Source organism: Oryx dammah, unplaced genomic scaffold (assembly GCF_014754425.2).
Source record: "Oryx dammah isolate SB20612 unplaced genomic scaffold, SCBI_Odam_1.1 HiC_scaffold_29, whole genome shotgun sequence".
NCBI classification, from domain to species: domain Eukaryota; kingdom Metazoa; phylum Chordata; class Mammalia; order Artiodactyla; family Bovidae; genus Oryx; species Oryx dammah.
This window is the reverse complement of record NW_024070213.1, coordinates 46,863,159-46,888,506: the sequence shown is the minus strand read 5'-3', so window position 1 is coordinate 46,888,506 and position 25,348 is coordinate 46,863,159. Positions and strand designations below refer to the sequence as shown.

The following is a 25,348-nucleotide window of genomic DNA, read 5'->3' as shown; positions in this document are numbered from 1 at the left end:
CTGATTTCCAGCCTGTGGCAGCTGGACTCTACATTTTTATGCTTTAATCTTTTTGATTTCTCCATTTCCTACAACTGCTAAGAACTCCCATGCTTGCCTGTTACCACTTGAGAGGAAAAGCTCTCCCAAATATCTAATTCTATCACTTTCTGGCTGTGTGACTTGGGGCAAGTTACTTAACCTCTCTGAGGCTCTATTGTTTGTAAAAGGGAGATAAATCAGTTATGAGAATTAAAGATAGAGGCATGACTAAAGAATAAGATAGAAGCACTTAGCAGAAATGTCTGGTACATAGTAGGTGCTCAGTAAGTATTGGTGAGTGTTATTTATATTGTCCTCACTAAGGGAGGGATGTGGCTGGGCTCCACCACAGAGATCTCGCATCAGGCCTAAGTCCACCCTGGCAGAGTCCACCAACCTTTGTTTGTTATCTCACTGCAGATCAAATCCTGCTACTACCTGCCTTGCTTTGTAACCTCCAAGAACGAGTGTCTCTGGACCGACATGCTCTCCAATTTCGGCTACCCTGGCTACCAGTCCAAACACTACGCTTGCATCCGGCAGAAGGGTGGCTACTGTAGCTGGTACCGAGGATGGGCACCCCCGGACAAAAGCATCATCAATGCCACAGACCCCTGAGCATCAGACCCGGCCCCACCTCACTTCCCTCCCTTCCCACTGAGCTTCCCTTGGACACTAACTCTTCTCAGATGATGACAATGAAATTAGTGCCTGTTTTCTTGCAAATTTAGCACTTCGAACACTTAGAGGAAAATCTATGCTGTCATATGGAGTTTATTTGGAACCATCCTCCTGGCCCCACCCCTCCCTTTCTTTTTGGTTTTTGACATCACCCATTTCCACCCGGAAATTTTTGGTGTCATGCCAGAAAGAATGAGGAATGGGTACTCCTCTTCTTCGTGATGATATAATCTATATTTTTTTAGGAAAACAAAAATCGAAAAACTACCCGATTAGGGCATTGTAATATCTACCCTTCTTTCTTCTTTCCCATCTCACCATCTCCCAGACCCTCCTCCCTTTGCCGTTCTCTACCCTCTTCCTCAGTACATAAAGGACACAGACAAGGAAGCTGCTGAAAAGCCAACTGTTTCAAATCAGTCAAGGGCAGCCGGCAGATAGACTCAAGGTACGCAGAAGATCTTACACACCGAGGAGATGCTACTGCATGTCCTTACCAGACTGTGTCTGTCTGTGTCTGCACATGAGAGTGAGGGAGGGAAGGAAGAAACTGCAAGAGGGTCTGGACGATGCAGCACACACAGTTCCCCCAGCCACTGATGCTTGGGTTGACCAGATGTTTCTGAGTCTGGAGCAAGCAGCCAGGCCAGAATAACAGAATTTTCTTAGTTGATGAAGACTTAAACATCTGCCTGAGGTCAGGAGGCAATGTGCCTTAGACAAGAGCTCAGGTGAGAGACTAAGATGAATGTCTTTCCTCTTCTCACTTCCCACAAGATTTCCTCCTGGAAACGTCTTCGGTAGATCTGACCAGGAGCTTGCCTTTATGTAAATCGGAGAAATACAAACACCGTACACTATCCACAGATATAGAACAAGTAGATTTGGGTAGAAGATATTATTTCCAAAGTAGCATTTTAGTTCACCTAGGGGGGTGTGTTTGCATACACATTTACATATACCCACGTGGGGACATAAGCTAATTTTTTTTTTTTACAGGACACAGAATTCTGTTCAATGCTGTTAAATATGCCAATAGCTTAATCTCTTCTATTTTGTTGTTGTTGCTTGTTTGAAGAAAATCATGACATTCCAAGTTGATCTTTTATTTTTTTTTTCATTTTAATTAAAATTTGAAATTCTGAGCACCCTCAGCATCCCTCTAATTGAGGTCATCTGACCTCTGTCCTCCTTTTCTCCTGCTTCATGTTTGGGGCCTTCATTTAACTGCCTTTACTGGCTGGCTCAGATGGGAGATGCTGGTTAGTGTGGGTCAGGGCCTGGGCACAGGAAGGAAAGCTGCAGTGTCCTGCCTTGGCTAGATGGCCACCTTTTCTGGGTTTGGGGACAACTTGCTCCTTTTCCTGTAGCTTACTGGCAGGTGAATGCCACATCCTAAGGCACTCACCTCACAGAATTAAAAGTGGTGGTTACTGGGAAAACCTGACTCTGCAAACAGCTGTAGGGTTTTTGTTGTGTTTTTTGAAATAAAACTATAATATAAATTCTCTGATTAAATAAAATTACTTTAAGTTTTAGTGTTGAAATTGAGATGCCAAGAGTCGGTGATGATGTGTATTTTACAGAATTGAGGATGGTAGGATGGTTACATTTAACATGATGGCTCTGTCTCTTTTTTCAGATTATGGGTATTTGTCCTCTATTAGTATTTGTATCTTCAGTTCATTCCACGTTAGGAAACAGAGCTGCCAATTTAAACGGGAGAAAAAAAAGAAGCAGACAACATAATGTAATGTCTTGCTCACAAACACAAATGCCCAGGTAAGGTGTTTGGCAGAACCTCAGAGCAAGAAGGCAGTCAAGGCATCTGGTTTCCTCCAGACTGGTCTCATTACCTAGTACCTTTCACCTTGTGGTGGCGACATTTGGCATGCAGGAAACAGGAGACTTTGTTCTCAGTGGGGCAGCATAAGCGGAAGGTGCTGAGTTCAGGAGGCCAGTGGTTTTTAAGGGGTAAGTCCCAGACTTGGTATTTTCTTAATTTGAACCTCAAAGTCCTACAAGGTGGAACCCCTAACCCGATCTGCACAGGTGCCCTCCCACAACTGGACATCAGTGTGACTCCATGAGGCATCTGGCTATTCTTGGTCCCTAGTGGGGTCACCTCCACTCACACAAAGAGGGACTTGAGCTGAGTCCTGAGCACCAATCACCTGAAGTTTCCCTCTGAAAAGTTGGTGGAACCACAGTCCCATCTGCCAGGCCCTGGTGAGGAGAACAGCAGGTCCTGAGCAAAGAAGGGTCCTTTGCAGAGTGATGTCAGAGGGCGGTTTTTGAGCTTTCTATAAGCTATAGCTTTGTTTATTTCACCTGTTCACTTACTGTATAATTTAAAGTCATTTATGTAGCTGAGACACTTCTGTATTTCATTCATTTCATGAGCGTTTTATTTTGCTAAATCTTATGTCATGTGTAGGCTGTAATATGTGTACACTGTGTTTAAGATAAAAGGAAAAAACAAAACCCACATGCCGCCATTTTTCTGAATCAAATTCTACAGTGGAATGGAGGGTAAAGACTTCTACTGTGCAGGCAGCTAGATTGGTAAATGGGGGAACTAGAGGGAATGAGCACTGGAGAGTCCTCCAGACTCCTCCCTGTTGGCATCCTAGTGCTTTCTGGACTACGAAGGAGAAGAGAAAAAATAGCAAGTACATTCACATCCTTGCTCTGTTATCAACTGGCCCTGGGCACTCTGCTGGTCATTCCCATTCCTTTTTCCCTCTAGTCCATTCGTCCACCCCATTGAGAAGCCTTGATTTCACCTAAAAATCCAGGGCCATGGGACCTGTGATTCTGAGATGTCTTAGCCTCCTCTGGCCATCTCTTCTGCCTCCCTATGCAGGAGGCACCACACCTAAGCTCTCACCTCTCAGGCCAGTGCTCCATCTGGCCAGTACTGGGAGACTCCTGTGCTTTTTTACCCTTGCACAGCCCCAGACACATAATGGCAATCAGGCTACAGCCCATGAGCACCATTTTTCATACAAAAAATGAGGGTTCTTGAGCAATTAAAAAAAATGACTTATTGGAACAGCTGTCTCAGAGAAACTGTGGTCCCCAGGAAACAACACCTACCCCTGCCTCTGTCCTTCACCATGTGCTCCCTGAGCAGCAACATGGATTAATCAAAAATGACACCCAAGTGTTTGGCTCCTGGCTGAGAAAGTAAAAATATCACTAAAATAGTTTTACACAAGAAAAACACTTTAAAAATTCTGACAGCAAAAACGAAACACAATGGGAGCATGTTGGGAAGACGGATATCAACAGCTTCCAAACGGACTCCTGGGAGGCACGAGAAGGGCTCATGGTCCGAGGGGAGGGGCTTCATAAATTCTCCCAGGCACCACCCCCCTTCCTCCTTAGCTGGTCTGCTGTCCTGAGACCCAGAAGTGATGGAGAGAAACCAACTAGAGAAAACCCTGTCTGGAAGGAATGTATTTGTTGCTAAATTTTGTAGCACTGTTTACAGTTTTCCTCCATGTTATTTATGAATTTTATATTCCGTGAATGTATATTGTCTTGTAATGTTGCATAATGTTCACTTTTTATAGTGTGTCCTTTATTCTAAACAGTAAAGTGGTTTTATTTCTATCACATACCTGCAGTCTCTTGCTTCTTTGTGTCCTGACCGCTGTTGGGGGTTATGGCGACCACAGAGGGTCTCAGAAGTCAGGTCCTGCCTGCTTTGGCCCCTGTCCTGTGCATAGTCCCTTCCCTCCATTCAGTTCCACAGTATGGACCCACCCTGCCCCAGCCCTTTCCCCAGGTGGGAGCATTTTCAGGAGAGGCATCCTAGACTTCCTGTGGCGGCTAATCCAGCCCTGACCTTCCTCCCCGATTCTATGACCCGGGTTCGCCCCAGTTCTACGGAATCTGGATCAACATCTAATTACCTGTTAGTGGTTTGGGTATTCCCAGACTGGAGCCCTGACTTAGCCTTCCCTATTTTCTTTCTTAGAATCTCAACCTAGTGGAAGTCGGAGGGGGGAGGCTCAAACAGCAGTCCTTGATGCCAAATGCCTGCCTGGAATTTCAAGTATGACTTGGCCTAGTTGGGAATGCCAGGAACTCACTATAGCCATGCAACACCCTCCTCCAACCCAGCCCCACTCAGAACTTACAGCTGGGCCTGTCACCTTCAATGGGCTGGGTTGGTGGCAAACCCTTCACCTAAATATTATCCCAGTGTTGACAATGTTCCAAGGTACGGCTTTGCCCCACTTTTAAAACTACTCTATTTTGAGCACCTATGGTATGCCACTGAGAAGGCAATGGCACCCAACACCAGTACTCTTGCCTGGAAAATCCCATGGATGGAGGAGCCTGGTAGGCTGCAGTCCATGGGGTCTCTAGGAGTCGCACATGACTGAGTGACTTCACTTTCACTTTTCACTTTCATGCATTGGAGAAGGAAATGGCAACCCACTCCAGTGTTCTTGCCTGGAGAATCCCAGGGATGGCAGAGCCTGGTGGGCTGCCGTCTATGGGGTTGCACAGAGTTGGACATGTCTTAAGCGACTTAGCAGCAGCAGCACTGTATGCCAAGCACAGTACCCTGTACACATGGTCGTGTTAAATCTCAACAACCCAATGAAGTGGTTCCACTCTCATACATGGTTTTCAACCAAGGAAGCTGAGGCTCACAGAGATCCAAAGCCTAGTAAGCAGGCAGAACTGGGATTCAAACTCAGGCTGGTTTGAGGATAAATCCTGAATTTTCTTCACTGTTTCTCACTTTGTTGGAACATGCCCCCTTCTTATTCCAACCAGTACACCCTGGAAGGTATGACACCTCATTAGATCAGATAAAAGGGAAACAGAGTCAATGAGAAACATTTTTGCCTGCTTAGACTGTCCCCCCACCTGGAGACACCCATCAGTGTCTCCAAATAGGACTTGGAAGCTCAGTTGCCTAAGCTTGGGATAAAAGCAGACTGCTGGAACCCTATTAACCATCTTGTGCCCTAAGACTTGTGTTCTTTGCAAGGCATGCATGGGGCCATGGCCCTGCATTCCTTTGACCAGTTTAACAAGACCACTGACCATGAAAGCAGGCATGTCACGGGCTCTTTGCAGCAGCCCAGAACTCTTTCATCTAACTTCTTCTGGCCGCAGGATGGAGAACTCCCCACCTCATACCCCAAAAGACGTTCACCTTTCCCATCCTCCAATTGGGAGGCTATCCCACATATTCCAGGCAAAACTCCAACCACTTCCCAGCAACAACCTTGGGTATATTCAAAAGTTTGAGTGCAAAGAGGATGCACAAGGAAACTGCCCTTTGATGATTAATGGAAACAAAATATCACTGCTTTTATTAAAATAAGAGTTGAAACCAAGACCTGCACAGGGCTCACATGAAATAACATTCTACCTTAGAAACATCTTTCACCTTTGTTTCCAATTGCCAGCTCAAGTTGTCCCCTGATTTGCTGAAAATTGCCAGTGTCCCACGGAATACTGTGTATCTTTGTCATTTACTCTACCACCTGAAATTTCACCTGGAGACCTGACTCTTCCCCTGTAAAGCCAGGTGTTCCCACAGGATATCACAGCTCTTCCTTAGAGCCTAGGTGGTCAGGGAGCAGCCCCCATGCCCACCTCCTCCATTCAAACGGAATGAGTACATGGACATCTGTATTTATTCCATACCACAAAAATGATAAGAGTGAAAAAAGGTACTCACCATTGGCTTGTGATTGGGGAAAAATGTTTGCTCCACAAGGGGGAACTTCTCAGGACCCAGGGAATGGAAGATCTTAATGAGCTGAGAGAACTAGGACAGAATATGACAGAACACTGGTCAACCACTATTACCTGGTATGGAGAAATATCCCACTGGATCCCAGGCCTCAAACACCTATCTGCTCTAGTAGCTGGCTCCCTGCCCACAGGATAAAGGCCAGGTCTTTGAATGGACATTTGTCCTCTCCAGTCTCCTCTGTCATCCACCTTGCTCAGCAGCCCTGGGAGCTCATTCTGTGCCCAGCACTGTACTCGACAGCGTACACAGCTATATGTGTTCAGGGGCAACACACTGAACACGTGAGACCAGGTCTGGAGGAAAGACAGCCTGTGGGCAGATGGCTGAGATAATAACATCTTGCTAGAGGGAAGTGAGGGGCTTGTGGGACCTGGAAGAGGGACAGACAGGGGGTGAGGATGACTTCAGGAGCAGATGATGTAAGAGAAGGAGGAAGGGCATTCCAGTGTGCAGTGAAACAGCTGTGTGCTAGAGATGCTCAGTGGACAAAGAGCTGGGAATTCACCCATCAAGCAAAGGGAGCTGTCAGTGAACAAAAGCAGGGAAGAGTAAGGTAGACTCTGATCAGAAAGAAGGAATCAGGTGCAGTGTAAGGCCTAATGTGGATGCCTAGTGGCTAGAAGAGGAGCTGTCTTGTGCCAAACTGACTTTGGGGTAAACTCAATACTGAGAGCTCACACGCAAAGAACAGATAACTTAGGAACTCTCTGCATCATGCCAGGATTGGAAGATTCTTGGGCTGTAGCCTGCCGCTGTGGTGCAACATGCTGCCAATTTAATAGGCTTGAGGGACCTCAGAAATATGAGAAATGATGGGAGGGTCCCTCATTCTCCAGATAAGGAAACTGAAGTCCAGAGAAGGAGAGCAATTCCATAATCAAGTTAGAGTTTTGGAGAATGTCCAGCTTCACTACTTACTACTAGCGACGTAAGTCTCAATTTCCTCTTCTGTCCAATGGAGATATTAGAAATACCTACTCATCAGGGTAGTTTGAAGATTAAATATAATATGCATGTGAAGGGCTCAACACAGTGCAGTTAGTACTAATGAACTGTACTTGCAACCATCACCAAGGCTATGTGGGAAAACAAGGATGGTGAACTAATACCGCTGAGGACCCTTCCTGGGATGTTGTAGGCCTAAAAGCTTAGTCAGGGGAGAACGAGAAGGAGACCAAGGCCATAGTAAAAATGGTTAAAAATTATCCATATCTACTAAATGAATGCATACGTGCATTCAATAAATCCTGAGTGCCAGCTCTGCAGAGACCTTGTTGTCACCATGCTCAAAGAGTGAAAGCAATAGGGTCCCCCTCTTACCACTGACATTATTATAATGTAACACTGTACCATAACATGCTATAAAATATCTGTTAGGTAATAACTACAAGAAGGGGTCTGGGATCCAAGTTGTTTATTCAGTTGCTTTAAATAAAAAAGACTCCCTTCGTTACTGAGCCTCCCTGCTGGGGAATGGGTCCATTTCAGGGCCAGGAGGCCAGTCCCTGCTTCCCCCTTCCTTCTGAGTCAGGTTGGCCCAGCACCTACCACCCAAGGCTTGCTGCAGAAATTGTAGACTGAGTAGAGGGAGTTGACAGCAGGCAGCCCTCCATACTGGAGGCCGATGACCAGGCTGCGGTAGTCTTCGCCCAGGGCCATGCTGTAGGCATGCTGGCGGACAAGAATGAAGTCCGGCTTGAAGGATCTGCCAAGACAGGGACCAACAGCAGTGTTACATACTTGATGGGCTGATGGGACAATCAGGACACCAAGCCAAAGCCTGCTGGGATAGCACCTCAGTTCAGAATGGGGACAGGGTTGGGGAGTGGGGATGCGGAAGACCAGATGCAAACACACAGCAACTGCAAAGTAAAAGGACTGAAAACAATTCACACTTTGTTTTATTTCTTTTTAAGGCTGTTTTCTAAACTTTTTATACTGAACAAGTATTTAATTTGTAAATGGAAAAAAGAAAACATACCAAACAATTCAGTGAACATACTGTGGTTTTACTAGGCACTATGGCGGATACACAAGTTACCGAATCCTCACTATTACCCTGGGATGTGGGTGCCGCTGCCGTCAATTCCATCTCACAGACGAGCACCTGGAGGCTCAGGAAGACCAGGTCACTTGCTCACAAAGACAGACTGCAGGTAAATGGCAGGGCCAGGGCTGCACTGCCTCATGGCCCTGGGTCACAATGATGATGCAGCGCAGTCTCCTTCTAGTGTGTCTTCAACACGTCTTGTCCCTTTCAAGTGGCAACCTCTGGGGAGCAGCAAGAGTAGTGATGCCATGGCTTGAGAACATGCCAGGCTCTGCCAGGTCCCTCTAGAGATAAGATCCTGACTGAAGCTCACAAGCAGACCGGGGTAAGGTCAGCACAATTTCCAATTTACAAATGGGAACACAATGCAAGTCAGAGATGTTGTGAACTTCCCCAAATCACAAAGCTGGGAAGCAGGAGAGCCACGTTTGAACACAGGTCATCTGACTCCAAGTCCACATTCTCTACCCTCTGTCACACGGCTCCAGGTAGATTCACACAGTGTTTCAGTCACACTGCCAAGGATCCACCTGTTTCTGGATTCCTCACTTCTAAGTCCAGAGAAAGTCAAGAATCACAGTAGGTAGGTGGTTTACACTTAAAATGGTGTGATCCATCTGACTCATCCAGACACAGACACTTAGCTTCAAATAAACTGTAGTTCTTTAAAATAATTCAAATATAAATTAAAATAACCCTCAAAGGGAAAAGACTTGCCCCCAGGGAAGACACTTTTTGAATTGCTCTGAGCTCAGGCCTTACGGTGCCTGCCCCCAGGATCAGGGTCATTACGAGAACATGTTGAAGGAATGAATGATGTACATAAACATCACATCCCATTCCCAAATAAAAGGGCAAGGATGTCCCTGGCTAAGCTGTAACTGATCCTGAAGGTGGCCATGTGTACGGTGACATCCGAGTGTGGGTGCACAGAAGCAGGCAGTGATGTCGCTGTGGTTAGGGTTGGGGTTGGCTAGAACCTTGGAGCTGCTATGCCTACATCCCTGCTGCATTCTTAGAGATGAACTAGTCCCACCAGTGCATATTACAGATGGGGAAACGGAGCCCTGTAGCCAGGCAGTGACGTGTCCCAGGTCACCTAGCAATACCACGGCACAGGAGGAGCTTGTAGCACATCCCTTCTTTCCTCCTGCCTCCCCACCCTTTGCCCTACACTCTGCAGGGTCTCACAGCAGCAGACATGGAAAGAGGGGTGAAGAGGTGTGTCTGTCTCTAACAGGGATCCAGTGACCAAAGGGAGCCCTGATTTATAAGCACTTTCTACTTTTAGATGATTTTAAAAATAATATATGCTCATTGTGCAAATAAAAAAACAAAAAAAAAACCCAAATCACCCTTGGAAAACAGAAAGAAACAAAATTATCTGCAATTCTCAACACAGAGAAAATTCTAATAACCTTTAGAATAATAAGCACATATTATTTGTGTTTTCTTATGTGTACATTATGACTCAATAATCTATTTTATGTATATAATACTTATAATTGATTTTATGTTTTCTATTAATTATGATTTTGCTGTTTTCCACATATTATAGGGTATTTTCCCTATCAAAATATCTTCAGAAGTATCATTTATAATGGCTTCCTAATAGTGCACTGAATGGATATACTATTAAGCCCACCAATCATCTATTATCATCAAGTAGCCTCTTTCCAATATTTCACACATGCACATCTTTGCACACAAATTGACCTCATTTAAAATTATTTCTTTAAGATAATGTCTAAGTGGAACTGTTGGGTGAAAGGGTATGAACTTTTTTTAAAGGTACTCAGAAAACCATCCCTTTTTAAATGTGTACATCACCAGGGCATATGACAGTGTCTGTCTCACTGCAGCCTCACCAGTTCAGCAGTTTTTACAAAATACATTTTTCAATTTGATAAACCATGTCCCTCTAAAGATACCCTGCACCCCATTTCTGTTTCAGTTTGCACTTTTATGCTTTTAGTAAGATTGAATACTTTTAATTACCATATTTACTTTCTTTACATAGAAGTCTGCTCACATCTTTCCTCATTGGAAAAAAAAATGGGGTCTCCCGGTTTCCTCATGGACATGAGCTCTGATGGGGCCTGCATCTGTCATGTGTGGTAATGTTTTTACTAGTTGATTGTCTTTTTATTTATGACTGTGAATCTTAACAAAATATATGAACACATTGCCCATTCCCCTTGAGTCTCTCCCTCTTGCTTTTGGTCTCTGCTCTGAAGCTCCAAGGGTCCCCTGGGGCCCCGGGTCTGACAGCGCGACACGCCCTCTTCCCAGCAGTGGTTTCTCTCCCAGACAACAGTGCTAGCACACTTGGGGCCTCACTCGGGGGACTCCACTCTGCTCTGGGAGGAATTCAGTCTTGCGCTGGCCAAAATCCAGTGGCTTGTCTCGGGATGCTCCAACTCTAGTCCCGGATATTATGGTGCTGTCTCTCTAGAGCACCTAGAACTCACCGCTAAACCAGATCTCTCTTACTCTTTGAAATAAAGTAGTAGCAACCTCTGCTTTATCTTCCAGGATTTGAGAATCTACCTCAAGCTTCCATATTCCAAGTGCTCTTTTAAAATTATACATCAGCTCCATGCTCAAGGGCTTCCCTGGTGGGTCAGAGGTTAAAGCGTCTGCCTCCAATGTGGGAGACCCGGTTCCATCCCTGGGTCGGGAAGATCCCCTGGAGAAGGAAATGGCAACCCACTCCAGTACTCTTGCCTTGAGAATCCCATGGATGGAGGAGCCTGGTAGGCTACAGTCCAAGGGGTCGCAAAAAGTCGGACACGACTGAGCGACTTCACTTCACTTCCATGCTCAAAACCCTCAGAAGGCTTCCGTCTTTCTGATGACAAATGCTCACCTCCTTACCTCGGCTACAAAGCCCCTGCCTGCCTCTCCATTCTCATTTCTACTTTCCTCTTCCCTCACCTCCACCAAGGGCGTCCCAGCAGGCGCTGGTGGTAAAGAACCTGCCTGCCAATACAGGGGATGTAAGAGTTGTGGGTTCAATCCCTGGGTGGGGAAGATCCCCTGGAGGAGGGCATGGCAACCCACTCCAGTGTTCTTGCCTGGAGAATCCCATGGGCAGAGGAGCCTGGAAGGCTACGGTCCACAGGGTCATAAAGAGTTGGACACAACTGAACTGACTTAGCAGCAGCAGCACCTCCACCAGAACCACACTGACAACTGCTCCTCCCTTTAATTTCTTTTCCTGGAGGCTCTTTTCCCAGATGGTGTGTGGCTGCCTCATTCTTGTCACTTATTGGCTTAAATTCATTTCCTGAAGGACACCTGTCCTGTTAGCTCTACTGAAATTTTCCTCAACCCTCATATTGCCCTATTTTCTTCACAGCTCTTATGACAACTGTATTTCTCCGGTTTATATATTTAGTTGTTTATTGTCTGTCTCTTCCCTCTAAAGATGTCAGCTCAATGAGAACAGGGGACCTGCTCAGGTCCTTATCAATAATTTTAAACGAATGATGAAGTTAATGAATGCACGTACACATGAAAGAAGGAGGGCCTCCCAGGTGGCAGAGCGGTAAAGAATCCCACAGTGAGGAAGATCTGGCTTGGATCCCTGGGTTGGGAAGATCCCCTGGAGGAGGGCCAGGCAACCCACTCCAGTGTTCTTGCCTGGAGAATTCAGTGGACAGAGGAGCCTGGCAAATACAGTCAATGGGGTCGCAAAGAGTCAGACACAACCAAGTGACTAACACTACCATTATGAAAGAATGAGTGAATACGAAGCAGAAAAAGGAACGATCTCTTTCCTTGTGATCCTAGAGAAGAGAAATAGGATTGATGGCCAAAGTAGCCAGGAAATTAACACGTGGCCCCTAATAACCAGCAGGCTGCCTTACAATGAGTCCTGTGTTCCTGGAGGTACATTAGCATCACAAAGAAAGTTTTAACCCTAGGAAATGCAAGTTGGACCCCATGACTGCTTAAGATCCTCAGATACAATATGTGAGAAATAAACACTCTCCATGAGTACTATATCAGAGCAAACCAGGCATGTGTCCCAGTTCAAATTCTGCCACTGGCTGCTGCACAGAATGCACAGTGTCTTCCACACAGCCTGAGGTTTGATAGAAGGTGAAAAATTAGAGACACCAGCATGCAGTTCCTCCCTTCACACCCAGCACCCAATGTTTTCTGTCCAGTCAGGGAATAGCCACGTCCTGCATGTCACCCCACCATCCAAGGATGTAGTCAGTAGTTTCAGGCCCTGACAGTGGGCCAAGCACCCCTGTAGAGGCTGGAAATCCTAGGATGATTGGGACATCATTCCTGCTTTCACAAGACTCACAGTCCAAGAGGAGGTGGGTGCAATGCTAAAGGATAAGGATTTGCTAAAAGAACAAATGAAAAAGTGAGTGAGTGAAACAACAGAGGCAAATACAAAACACTAAGGCGGGCCAACTCTCCCTGGGGAGTGTGTGGATGAGTGTGTGCCGGAGGGCTCGGGTCAAGAAAGACAGGTAGGGGTTTGTCACATGGACAGGGCTTTAAGGGTTTCCAGGTGGAGGGAACAGCACCTGCAACTGAAAGCGGGGACTCCTGAAGTGAGAAGATAGTGGTCTGGGATCGGTTTTATCTGCTCAGTATACTTCTCTTTGGGGGTGAAATAGACTCCATGATAAAATTCTCTCCAATCAAAGAACTGTGTTCCTCTGGGCAGTAACTGGTCTAATGATTGCATTGCTGATGTCAAAAGGGTTGTCACAATCCTCCTTTAGTGGCCAGCTAAGCTTGACACTATTTTCCTGCTGACAGCATTTTCCTGCTCCATGAAAGGACCCCACCTGTAACAGGGCGATCAAGCCTGTCTGCCTCACTGAGCCCCTGAATCCTCCTGAGCCTGACACTGGAGCCGTCTGGATCTTCTGAGTTACTTGCACTATTGGTGGTGGTTTAGTCACTAAGTCGTGTCCGACTCTTGCGACCTCATGTAGCCTCCCAGGCCCCTCTGTCCATAGGATTCTCTAGGCAAAAATACTGGAGTGGGTTGCCATTTCCTTCTCCAGGGGATCTTCCCGACTCAGGAATTGAACTCGGGTCTCCTGCATTGCAAGCAGATTCTTTATCAACTGAGCTATGAGGGGATCTTCCCACTTGAGCTATTAAGTATTCTATTTTGCCTACAATGGTTTAAATTGGGTCTGGTGCTTGCCCTCACTATTGCTCTGACTGGTATTGGGAGGAAGTGGCAAAGTCTGCAATTGGTTACATGGCAGGAGTATAAAGTCTGATGAGGTGATGGCAAGAGATACGGTTGGGTAAACATTCCCAACAACTCTTGTGAACCCCTTCCTGCTCTTCTGCCTCCACAGGCCCTCTGGGCACATGCCCTGTGTCTTTCATGCTTGAGCAAGAAGGCCTCCTTCAGTCCCACACAAGCTGGCACATCCTGGCTAGAGGCTGTACCTGGGTTTTATTATTCTTTAGACTTAAATGAGCTATGTTATATGGGTTTCTGATCCTAGGTCTGTTCTCAGAAGTGGCATTCGACGCTGGAGAGGAAATCAAGGACAACATACAATTAAATGGTAGAGACGGGACAGGTGATGCACTGCTGGGAGATTACCAGGTGCTCCAGGCAGTGTCAAGAAGTGGGGGGCCAAAGGCTGAGTCACTTTTCATCACTGGAGAAGCATAATAATTCCCTCAATATGCAGAAGCCTGCAGTGGCCAGAAAAGATTTCGACTGGGCTTTGCCTGTGGCGTAAGTTAATACACAAAAGCCTCTTTATTCTCAGCCACCTGACTGCTATTTTGTCACAGTTGTTTTCTGAAAGAGCCAGGCTGACTAAGGGACAGTGTTGCTAACTTTGGTCACATGTTGATCCATCAAAGCCAGATGTGACCCCAGGCATGCCTGGGAAGGCTCTGGACTTCTGATATCTGTGCCCACCAGCAGAGACTTCAGGTGTCCTAAAAACTTCTCCCACTTCTCACACTCCTTCCCCATCCCCTTCCACCTCTAAAAATACCACCTCAGGTACCAAATCTGTGGGAAGGAAACCAAGAGAACTGAGCACACCAGCCATAACAGATGTCCTGAGGAAAAAAGCAGAGGGGAATCCACGCTCCTGAAGGCTATGGACCACTACTGCAGGAAGGGCAGAACAGAGATGTGCGTGCTAGGCAGATGCAGAGCCTTGAATGGGCCATCTGGAAGGGCTTTAGGAATTAGCGATGCTTCCCGCCAGCCCGAGAACTACAAGAAATTAGTCCAGGCCAAAGAGAAACGAGGTGTGGCCGACCAGGAATCTGGCGAGAAGCAGACAACAGGAGGCCTCAGTGGGATCGGGGGCAGGGGGGTGGCTGTGGGTGTGTGCACGGCAGCCGCCAGCCACACAGACTGCGGTGGGGGAGGCCCGGCGGCGCTTACACACAGCCAGCCTCTCTGTGAGTCTCGGGGCTCTCTTTGTAAACTACTAGATGGTGACTGCAGCCATGAAATTAAAAGACGCTTACTCCTTGGAAGAAAAGTTATGACCAACCTAGATAGCAAATCCAAAAACAGAGACATTACTTTGCCGACTAAGGTCCATCTAGTCAAGGCTATGGTTTTTCCAGTGGTCACGTATGGATGTGAGATTTGGACTGTGAAGAAGGCTGAGCACCAAAGAATTGATGCTTTTGAACTGTGGTGTTGGAAAAGACTCTTGAGAGACTCTTGGACTGCAAGGAGATCCAACCAGTCCATTCTGAAGGAGATCAGCCCTGGGATTTCTTTGGAAGGAATGATGCTGAAGCTTGAAACTCCAGTACTTTGGCCACCTCATGCGAAGAGTTGACTCATTGGAAAAGACCCTGATGCTGGGAGGGATTGGGGGCAGGAGAAGGGGACGACAGAGGATGAGATGGCTGGATGGCATCACTGACTTGATGGACGTGAGTTTGAGTGAACTCCGGGAGTTGGTGATGGACAGGGAGGCCTGGCGTGCTGCGATTCATGGGGTTGCAAAGAGTCAGACACGACTGAGCAACTGAACTGAACTGAACTGAGGAGGTTAATAAAACATAGACACGAGTTGCTGGAGGAAGGAGGCTTCCCCTTCTCCTTTTGAAGCCTCAGAATATCGGTCTCTTTGTCTCAGTCTCTTCTCCCTTTCATTTCAGAGATGTTCTTGTGACTCCACCCTTGCTCCATCCTTCTTCTCCATCACCCCGGGGATCTCACATGTTATGGGTTGAATTGTGTGCCCCCAAAAAATATATCAAAGTCCTGAGCCCTGTTCCTGGCTATGTGACCTGAATTGGAAACAGGTCTTAGCAAATTCAATCAAGTTAAGGTGTGGTCATACTGGAGTAGAGTGCCTAACCCAATGCCTAGATATTTTTAAGAGAAGACCAATCTGGATGCAGACACAGAGAGGAAGAGGAGACGCCATGTGACGATGGAATCAACAATTAGAGCGACGAGTCGACACGTCAAGGGATGTAAAGGATTGCTGGCAACACGTCAAGGGATATCAAGGATTGCTGGCAACAACGAGAAATGAGTAAGAGACAGTAATGGATCCTCAGCTAGATCCTTGAGAGGCAACATGGCCCTGCTGACACCTTGACCGCAGACTTCCTGCCTCCAGAACTGTGAGAGAATAAACTTCTGTTGCGTAAGCTGCCCAGACTCTGGCACTTAGTTATAGCAGCCTCAGGAAACAAATACTCTGCACATCCGCAATATTTCCTCTTTCTAGCAGCTTCCTGGCTTTCTTTCTTCTTTGCGTATCCATCCACAGTCCCCTCCTCACTTCCCAAAAACACAACCCTGACTCCAACAATAAGAAAACCTTTGCTTCAAGGCTGAAAATGAATGACAGTTAAGTAATGTTTACATAACTTTATGTAAAAGACTTAACAAATCAACACATAGATAAGGGTATGGAGATTTATTTGGGAGGATGTTCACCATAAGTGCTAAGCTGGCTATCTCTGAAGGGTGGGGTGGGAAATGGGGGGTTTTACATTCTCTTCAGACTTTTTTGTACTATCTGTATTTAAAAAAGAGTACAAAGCATTTTTACAACTATGAAAAAACAATGAGGTTCATCTTCATTTTGGAAAACAATGATAAATGTAACAATGATGTAACATCATGGAAAATGCTTATGGGACCATTTCACGTGACATAAAACAATAGAAAAGAGAATCTGTGTTATGACTAAAGTACCATAAACATGAAAAGACTGGAAGGGCAGCTGGAACATTGCTCATTCGTTAAGGTGGTGAGGCTACAGGTAATTTTGCTTTGAAAATTTCCATTTTTGTCATACCGTGGTTTGGGCATTAATCAAAATTTTGGTTGGCATAAACAAGTAACTAAAGGTAAAACAATCCCCTTCACTTGGGCTGGCAGCCCCTCCTCCACTCTCTCCCATTGCTACAATATTGCCTACGGCCCCAATTCCCACGTACCCATCTTCACCACCCTCTGCATCCAGCTGCCAGTCCCCTTTCCACCTTACTGAACTCACACTAAGGTCATTCCTAAAAGCCAAACTCCAAGATCAAATGCATTCTGCTATGTCCTCCCTTTCCCTGATTTCTGATAACAGCTAATGTTCAGTGAACCTCTATTCTAAGCCCTCCATGTATCTTCACTCATTCAAGCCTGACTCATTTAAGGAGCTGTTATTTTAATCTCCATTTTCCAGATAAGAAAACTGAGGCACAGAGTGGTTAAGGAACTTGCCGAGGTTCCACAGCTGTTGTTGGTAGAACCATGAGTCAAACCTGGAAGCTGCTGGCTCTGGAGAAGGGTTTCCCACTCTGCACTACTGACCTTGGACCTGGATGATTCTTTGTTGTGGGAGGCTGTCCTATGCATTGTAGGGTGTTGGGACCATCCCTGGCCTCTACCCGATAGAGGCAATAGCACCCCCAGGCCCAGCTGTGACAACTAGAAATGTCTCTAGACATTGCCAAGAGTTCTCTGGGGCAAATTCACCCTGGTCCTCTGCAGCGTGATTACCATCCGCCCTGCACTGAAGACGCTCTCCCCTCGCTTCCCAGCTGTTCCCTCTGGGCTCCTCACTGTGTCTTCTCCCCCAATTGGCTCTTTTCCAAGGCTCAAGGTTGGTTCCCTGCCCTGGAGAATTACCTCTATTCAGTGAGTTCACCCACCTTGTCCTCACAGGCAATAGTGGAAATGACTCCGATTTATAGAGCACCTCCTGTGCCCCAGGAGTCATTTAAAGGCTTTTAATTATGTTCTCTTTAATCCTCACAATGATCCTATAAGGCGACTATCAATAATCTTATTTTTCAAGAAATCATCACTAATTCATAAAAATATCAAATCACTATGAGCTGTATATATAAAATGAATATAATATTGTAAGTCAACTATACTTCAATTAAAAATAAATACAAATAAAAGTAAAGTGAAATCGCTCAGTTGTGTCCGACTCTTTGCGACCCCATGGACTGTAGCCTACCAGGCTCCTCTGTCCATGGATTTTCCAGGAAATAGTACTGGAGTGGATTGCCGTTTCCTTCTCCAGGGGATCTTCCCAACCCAGGGTTCAAACCCAGGTCTCCCGCATTGTAGACAGACGCTTTACCATCTGAACCACCAGGGAAGTCCGAAATAAAAACAAAGAAGGAATAATTTTTAAAAAGAAACTAAGGCACTGAGAGATTAAGCACAGTAAGAACAATTTCCACATGGACCAGAGTGCTTCAAAGTTGACGTGCATAACCAGTGTGTCACCAGCATCATCCTTATTACCTCAAATTCACCCTTCCTGGACCCTAAATCATCAGGCTCCCCCATTGTGGATCTCCTGACTTCTGTCAAAGCACCCCCAGGCTCACAGCAACCCAGGATCTATCACCTTGAAGTCATCTGTGGTTCTTCTCTCTGACCCCCCACGTAAGAAGCCACTCCCCACTCCGGAAGTGTCTAGGGTATTCTCCTATACCCAGCTCCCCTCTCTCACTCTGGTTTTCCCTCCCATTGCCTTAGGCTCAGGACATCTCAATACACCCTTATCTTCTAATCCCAGTCACAAGTCCCTCCTCTCACTCCTCTTTGAACCTCAGAATCCAGACTGTTGAACACCATGTCTGATGTGACCTCATGGTCTCTGTCCCAGGGATTCTCAAGCTAAATGCTAGCAGAAGCCAAGCAGGTAACATCAGGCCATGAGAGTGAGCCGTCTTTGCTAGCAGTATTCTCAGTGGCCTTTTTCTAACAGATACTCTCTTTGAAATTAAATGCACCAACAGTCTTCATTTCTATAATGCTCTCTCCAACCTCTTTTAGAAGCATCAGTTCAGTCCCTCAGTCATGTCCGACTCTTTGTGACCCCATGGACTGCAGCACACCAGGCCTCCTTGTCCATCACCAACTCCCAGAGTTCACTCAAACTCACGTCCATCGAGTTGGTGATGCCATCCAACCATTTCATCCTCTGTTATCCCCTTCTCCTCCTGCTTTAAATCTTTCCCAGCATCAGGGTCTTTTCCAAAGAGTCAGCTCTTCTCATCAGGTGGCCAAAGTACTGGAGTTTCAGCTTCAGCATCAGTCCTTCCAATGAATATTATCGACTGATCTCCTTTAGAATATACTGGTTGGATCTCCTTGCAGACCAAGGGACTCTCAAGAGTCTCCTCCAACACCACAGTTCAAAAGCATCAATTCTTCTACACTCAGCTTTTTTATAGTCCAACTCACATCCAAAAAGACTACTGTAAAAACCACAGCTTTGAGTAGACAGACCTATGTTGGAAAAGTAATGTCTCTGCTTTTTAATATGCTGTCTGGGTTGGTCATAACTTTTCTTCCTTCTTTTTAGAAGCATGCACGCCCCTTACTCTCTCTTTCATTTTCCCACTTTCAATAACGACTTGAACACTAGAAACGTTTCCTCTTCCTGTAGGAGAACACAACCTCTATGACAGACGGCAGCTAACGCAGGCCTCTGTGAAGAGCTGGGGGAAGTGGGCACTGGTGAAAATAGATAACAGCCTTTGCTCTAGCTGCTAAGCCCTCATAGGAACAAGGTCCCAGGTGGCCCTAATAACTTTCTAAAGAAGTCCAATTCTGGATATTTATAAGAAATTCTCAGTAATTTAAAGGCTGATGGCTCATAAACAAAAATTTTTTTAAAAATCATACACCAAAAATAAATAAAGCAGAACTGCTATGGGAAAAACTCCAATGAGACTCAAATCTCCACCTATGGAGGACAACTGTGACTCAACTCCAGCATGTGGTGGCCACATGGAAATCCTTGGTCAGTCTTACCAAATCCTCTGGTTTTCAAATGAAGCCAGAAACCTGCCTTTTATGTGAAGTCTTTTTGTGTAAAATCTTTCATTTAAAAAAAACATGGGGCCACATTGTATGTGCAGACCAAAGTTGTCTAGCTAAGACATATGACCTGAAAGCTAGTAGTGTATGGTCTCCAACGTGGGGAGGAAGGGTCCTCTCTCCCACCACCACCCTCATCTGCATTCCACTCCTGTACTAATCTTGAAATAATGGTTCCCTCCTGCCACTCTGCTGTTCAAACCCCTGGCAGCCTCACTGCCCACAGGCAGGAGCTCCTACTTCTTCCCCTGCAGCTCAGTGCTCTCCAGAAGGCGGCCTGGGCTTCCTTTTAGCTCTGTCTCCTCCTAGCTCCTAGAACATCCTTACATCAAGGCCCATGGCCCTGCTGCTCCCACGCTCATCCTCCTTCCATTCATACTGTGCTCTGTCCGTGCAACTCCCTCTGCCTAGGAAGTATGTCAGTTGCTCAGTCATGTCTGACTCTTTGCGACCCCATGGACTGGAGCCCACCAGGCTCCTCTGTTTATGGAATTTCCCAGGCAAAAATACTGGAGTGGGTTGCCATTTCCTTCTTCAGGGGGATCCTCCCAATGCAGAAATCAAACTAGTGTATCCTGCATTACAGGCAGATTCTTTACCATCTGAACCACCAGGGAAGCCCATGCTTAGGAAAGTGAAAGTTGCTCAGTCGTGTCCAACTCTTTGTGACTCCATGGACTATATGGTCCATGGAATTCTCCAGGGGATCTTCCCAACCCAGGGACCGAACCCAGGTCTCCTGCATTGCAGGCAGATTCTTTAACAGCTGAGTTGCAAGGGAATCCCATGCTTAGGAAACTGCCCCTCAAAAATTCCAATTCAGATTCTACCTCCTCATGATTCCTCCCCATCCTCCATTCCCATACCTTCAGGGTGTCTGGCTCACCTGAAAACTCCTCACACAGCATCTCCTAACTGCTCACATGTTGTGGTCTCCTAGTTAACTCTTCACTTGTCCAAGGCTACCTCTATCTGGGGGCAGGGTTCTTGCCCCGCCTTTGAAGTCTCTTCTCCACATTGCCCAGAGACATTTTTTATGGGACACACATCTGAGTGTGTGGTTTTAGAGGCTGTCTACTGTGTGCAGATTCAAGTCCAATTGCCATATCACCAACACACAATCCTGTGTCTGGTTTGATTTTAAAAGGTCTACTTCTCCAGCTCCACTATGGTCATCTCTGGTCACACGGATGCGCATGCTCAGACTTTGAGTTGTGTACAACTCTTTACTACCACATGGACTGCAGCCCACCAGGCTCCTCTGTCCATGGGATTCTTCAGGCAAGAATACTGGAGTGGGTTGCTGTGCCCTCCTCCAGGGGATCTTCCCGACCCAGGGATCGAACCTGGGTCTCCTGCATTGCAGGCAGATTCTTTTTTTTTTTTTTTAAGTATATGACAGTTTTTATTTAAGAACCTTTACTATATTGCAGTACATAATTTTCTCTAAGTTTTACAGATTTTGATATTCATATCTACATTTGCTTCTTATATCGAAGCACCAGTTGACAATTAAAAGTTCCTCAGCAATTTTTTTAAAATGAATTAATAGTGAATATTTGGTTCTATTGCAGCAGATTCTTTACTGCTGAGCCACCAGGGTAGCCTGGGTTGGTCACATGGATAATAATATGCACTCTATACTTCAACCCCACAGGACTCCAGAAGCCACGATCTGTCTCACCTTTGTAATTCAACACATACTTGGGGAAAACAAGGACAGCAGGCTATTCAGAGAGACTATTATGAAAATTAAGACTATCCTTCTTATTTAATATGATAAAAAGTGAGTCCAGGAATGTTCTTTCCCGTCTACCTGCTCTTACTGTTCTTTCAAAGCTTGGTCAATAAAATGTTCCTTGTAGAATAGGCTGGTATTATTTACTTCCTGGGATAAAAGTTAACCAACACACACACACACACACACACACGCATGCACACACGCACACACACTTTAAAAACAGTGAGGTCTCTGAATGACGAGGAGGTGGTATGTCTGTCTGTAATACCAAGCCTCTGAGAGCCCGGCAGGTGTCCAGTACTAGCAGGTGCTCAGGGCCATGCGTGTGGAATTGGGAGTGTGCTCCAACTTCCCTTCCCAGGTCCTGGCCCATCTAAAGTCAGCAGCATTTCAACAGCTACCAGGGACACTGCATCTCAAGACACCAAAAGAGCAGGGGTGGGTAGTGGGAAGCGAGGGCTGGGAAGCATGGGGCAGTCTAGTACCCCCTCTGCTCCTGACTTGCTGTGGGCCTCTGACACCTCAGCTTCTCCTCTCTGGGCCTCAGTTTCCTCACTGTACAGGACAGTTTGGCTAAATGACCTCCTAGGGCCCTGCTTCCAACTCCAGTCTTGGAACTGAGGCTTTTAACACCCACCTCTCTGTCGTATCTGCCTGAGTTCCGTTGTGATATCCTGTCACACAGCAGTAGTTTATGAGAATCAGAATCACTATTTGGTACTTGGTGAGTGGCAGGCACCCACATGGGTATTTTTAAGCTTTATCTGATTGAATCCTCACACAGAGCTCCTATGAAGTGGGTACTTGTCTTGGGTTGGGTCCCCTAAAAGTGGTGCCTGAAACAGTCTTCCAAAGCCTATGATCCATGGAGGAGGAAGGGTGTGCTCTTAAGCGGGTAAGTGGATGAGAGAAGCAGGACAGGAAGGGGAAGGGGCTGAGGATGGATGTAGTCATGGCTAAGGTCTAGCTTTGGCTGGATTTGTAGAGATTTCTGGAGCAGAGTCCCATGGAGTTATCCCATCTTGAGGAAAGTGGCTCAGCTTCTGTGTCCCCAGCATTAGTCAGTTACCAGCTCGGCTGATGGGAGAGGGAGAGGAAGGGTGGCAGAAGGATATAGCCTTTCGGATGTCTCAGGGATGCTAATACCTTAAGCCAAAGGCTCTGGAGAAGACCAGAGGTATAGCTGTTGCCATGGCACTCACAGCGTTGGGATTGTTGCACTAGCTGGCAAAGGGGGTCTGAGCAGACAACCACAGCATCTACACAGCACTATTATTAGCCCATTTGCAGATGGGAAAAACTGAGACCTGGAGAGGCTCGATGTGCTCTCTTGGTCACAGAACTATGAAATACAGAACTCTGTACCGTTAAGTATAAATCACATTTCCCATAAGCAGTCTCCACCCCTGTGGAGCAGGACCCATGGACCTCTGTCTCCTTGGCACCCAGAGTGGTTACTGCATCCAAAGGGTGTGAGGTGTGCTTAGGATGGCTGGGTTGGTAAGCTGCAGCTCTCCATGGCCATGGAGCCTCAGGTGGCATGTCTCTGTGAGGCAGGGATTCAGTCCTTACCCTCTGAGGGCCCAGGGGAGCACCCCACTCTCTGACAGCTGCCTGGGCTCCAGGCCCTGTCAGCAGCCTGCTTCTCCCCGGGGGTGGGCCTCCTGCCAGGCTGCCTCTGCGGGAAGGGGAACATTATTCATCAGGGAGATAAGGCAGCTGATGAGAGACGGGCCTCCAGGCAGCTGTTCCTCAGCAGGGTTGGAGCGGATGCCGGAGATGCACAGGGGAGGGGGCCAGGGAGGAAAGCCCATTGTGAGATAAAAAATGATGGCGTTGCTGAGGGGTGACGGGAGAGCACATTTCCAACCGAGACTGGGTCCCCAAGCCCTTCCCACAAATGTCTGTGCCTGGTGAACCCCATGTGTGCCTCTGATCAGGCTAACTACTCAACAGGCCAGGGGGTTCTATCAGCTCAGGCAGCAAAAGTGTCCAACTGGTGGGGGTGGGGTGCATAGTTCCCGTAGAGTTCTACCCCAAGCTAACTAACTGTTCACTGAAACAGACTTGGGGCCGAGAGGGGCTGAGTGCTTCAGGCCGGGCTACAGCCCTCAATCACTCATTTCCTGCCTCTAGGGTACTTAGGGCACCTAAGCCCCCTTCCTGCAGCTCCCCTGGGAGTCTCTTCTCTTAACGCTAGCCTGTACAGGGTGGAATTTTCCAGGCTGAGGAGCAAGCATGGGTGAGGTTACTTTCTGTGTTTTTTGAAAGGAGCCATTAAAAGGGACCCCAGGGGTTTCCTGAGAGAGAGAAAAGAGTTGGGTGGGTCCTCTCTGGAGGGAAATGGGCTCATCAGGGGCCCCGCTGACACACCCAGCACCTCTCCTGCCTCCTTCCATCACCTTCCTTTCTGACCATACTGTAGGGTTTTCTCAGAAGTCAGGCTCTCCCCTGCCCCATATCCTGTAGAGGACGTTTGCACATAGACCTCCTAGCTAACCTTTATTCTTCCTTAGCAGTCAGAACAGGGAAGAGTGCACAGAGAGGTCTTTAAAAGCAGCTATCATATGACGTCCAACTCTTTGTGACCCCATGGACTGTAGCCCTCCAGGCTCCTCGGTCCATGGGATTCTCCAGGCAAGAATACTGGAGTGAGTTGCCATGCCCTCCTCCAGGGGATCTTCCCAACCCAGGGATCGAACCTGTATCTCCTTTATCTCCTGCATTGGCAGGCAGTTTCTTTACCACTAGCACTACATGGGAAACCCACTTTATAAAACAAATGCAGCAGAATGTTGATTTGACAAGCAGAGTCATGAGCACATAAATAACAATAGTTAATGTTTATTAAGCACATAGTGTGTGTGAGGAAATTTTTTCTTTTAAAGAGCTTTACCTTAATTAATCCTGACAATTACCTGTAGAGGTAGTTTTTTTTTTTAAATAAGACAGAGAAACAAAAGGGTTAAGTCATCTCTCCAATGTCCCACTGCAGAGCCCTGAAGCCTGGCTCCTCACCACACCATCTCAATAAATGGGTGTTTGTTATATTATTCTCTGAACTTCTACTATGCTTAAAATAGTTTAGAACTGTTTTCTTAAAGGATCTGAAGTAAATATGGCAAAATATTAATATTTGTTAAATTTGTGTGTTCAACTTTATGCTTAAAATTATTGCAAACTTAAAAATATATGAATATTTCAAAAGGAAAAAAAAATCCTCAATGTTTCTACAACTTCTCCTCAGAAGACTGCTGGAGCCCCCTCAAACCTCCTCCCCAAAGCTCTCACACAATCAATCACATTAGTATTATCTTTCTGTGCTTTTCTCCATCCTGACTCTTATCACGTCCCATTCTAGTTGTGGATTCACTGTTCATTTCTCCTTCTAGGCTGTGAACTCCACGGGGGTGATGTTGGATTTTTACCTGCATTTCCAGGGCCTGGCTTCCTGCAAGGAAAATGTACATGCTCCATAAAATCATTTGATGAAGCTATACTGGGGGCTCCCGTGGATGATGACTGAGCGGCTGGTGGAAGGGAAGCTGTAGGGGGTGGAGGGCCAACCGTAGGCCCTGCCCTCCCAGCTGGAGACATATGGCAATAATTTCAGAACTATCACCCAGTCAGGGTTTCCAGCATAAGTGCTTCCAGCTGCACCTTCCATTGTGCACAGGAACTTCTTAAGACAGGATTCTGGCTGCTTCCAGCTTGGCTCACAGG

At 46.5% G+C, this 25,348-nt stretch overlaps 2 protein-coding genes across 2 annotated transcripts in view; one reads left to right on the top strand and one right to left on the bottom strand.

Annotated features, from left to right (window-relative positions):
• Window positions 1-4,327, top strand: part of TIMP3 (TIMP metallopeptidase inhibitor 3) — a 58,871-nt gene extending 54,544 nt beyond the window's left edge. The window contains exon 5 of the mRNA XM_040234803.1: window positions 442-4,327. Within this exon, the coding sequence (XP_040090737.1) occupies window positions 442-639 (198 nt within the window). The 3' untranslated portion in view covers window positions 640-4,327. The remainder of the gene's footprint in view (window positions 1-441) is intronic.
• A 1,631-nt stretch (window positions 4,328-5,958) lies between these two features.
• LOC120858617 (synapsin-3-like) overlaps window positions 5,959-25,348 on the bottom strand; it is a 118,794-nt gene continuing 99,404 nt past the window's right edge. The window contains exons 4-5 of the mRNA XM_040234801.1: window positions 8,042-8,198; window positions 5,959-6,505 (exon numbers count right to left, since the gene is read on the bottom strand). Of these exons, the coding sequence (XP_040090735.1) occupies window positions 6,371-6,505; window positions 8,042-8,198 (292 nt within the window). The 3' untranslated portion in view covers window positions 5,959-6,370. The remainder of the gene's footprint in view (window positions 6,506-8,041; window positions 8,199-25,348) is intronic.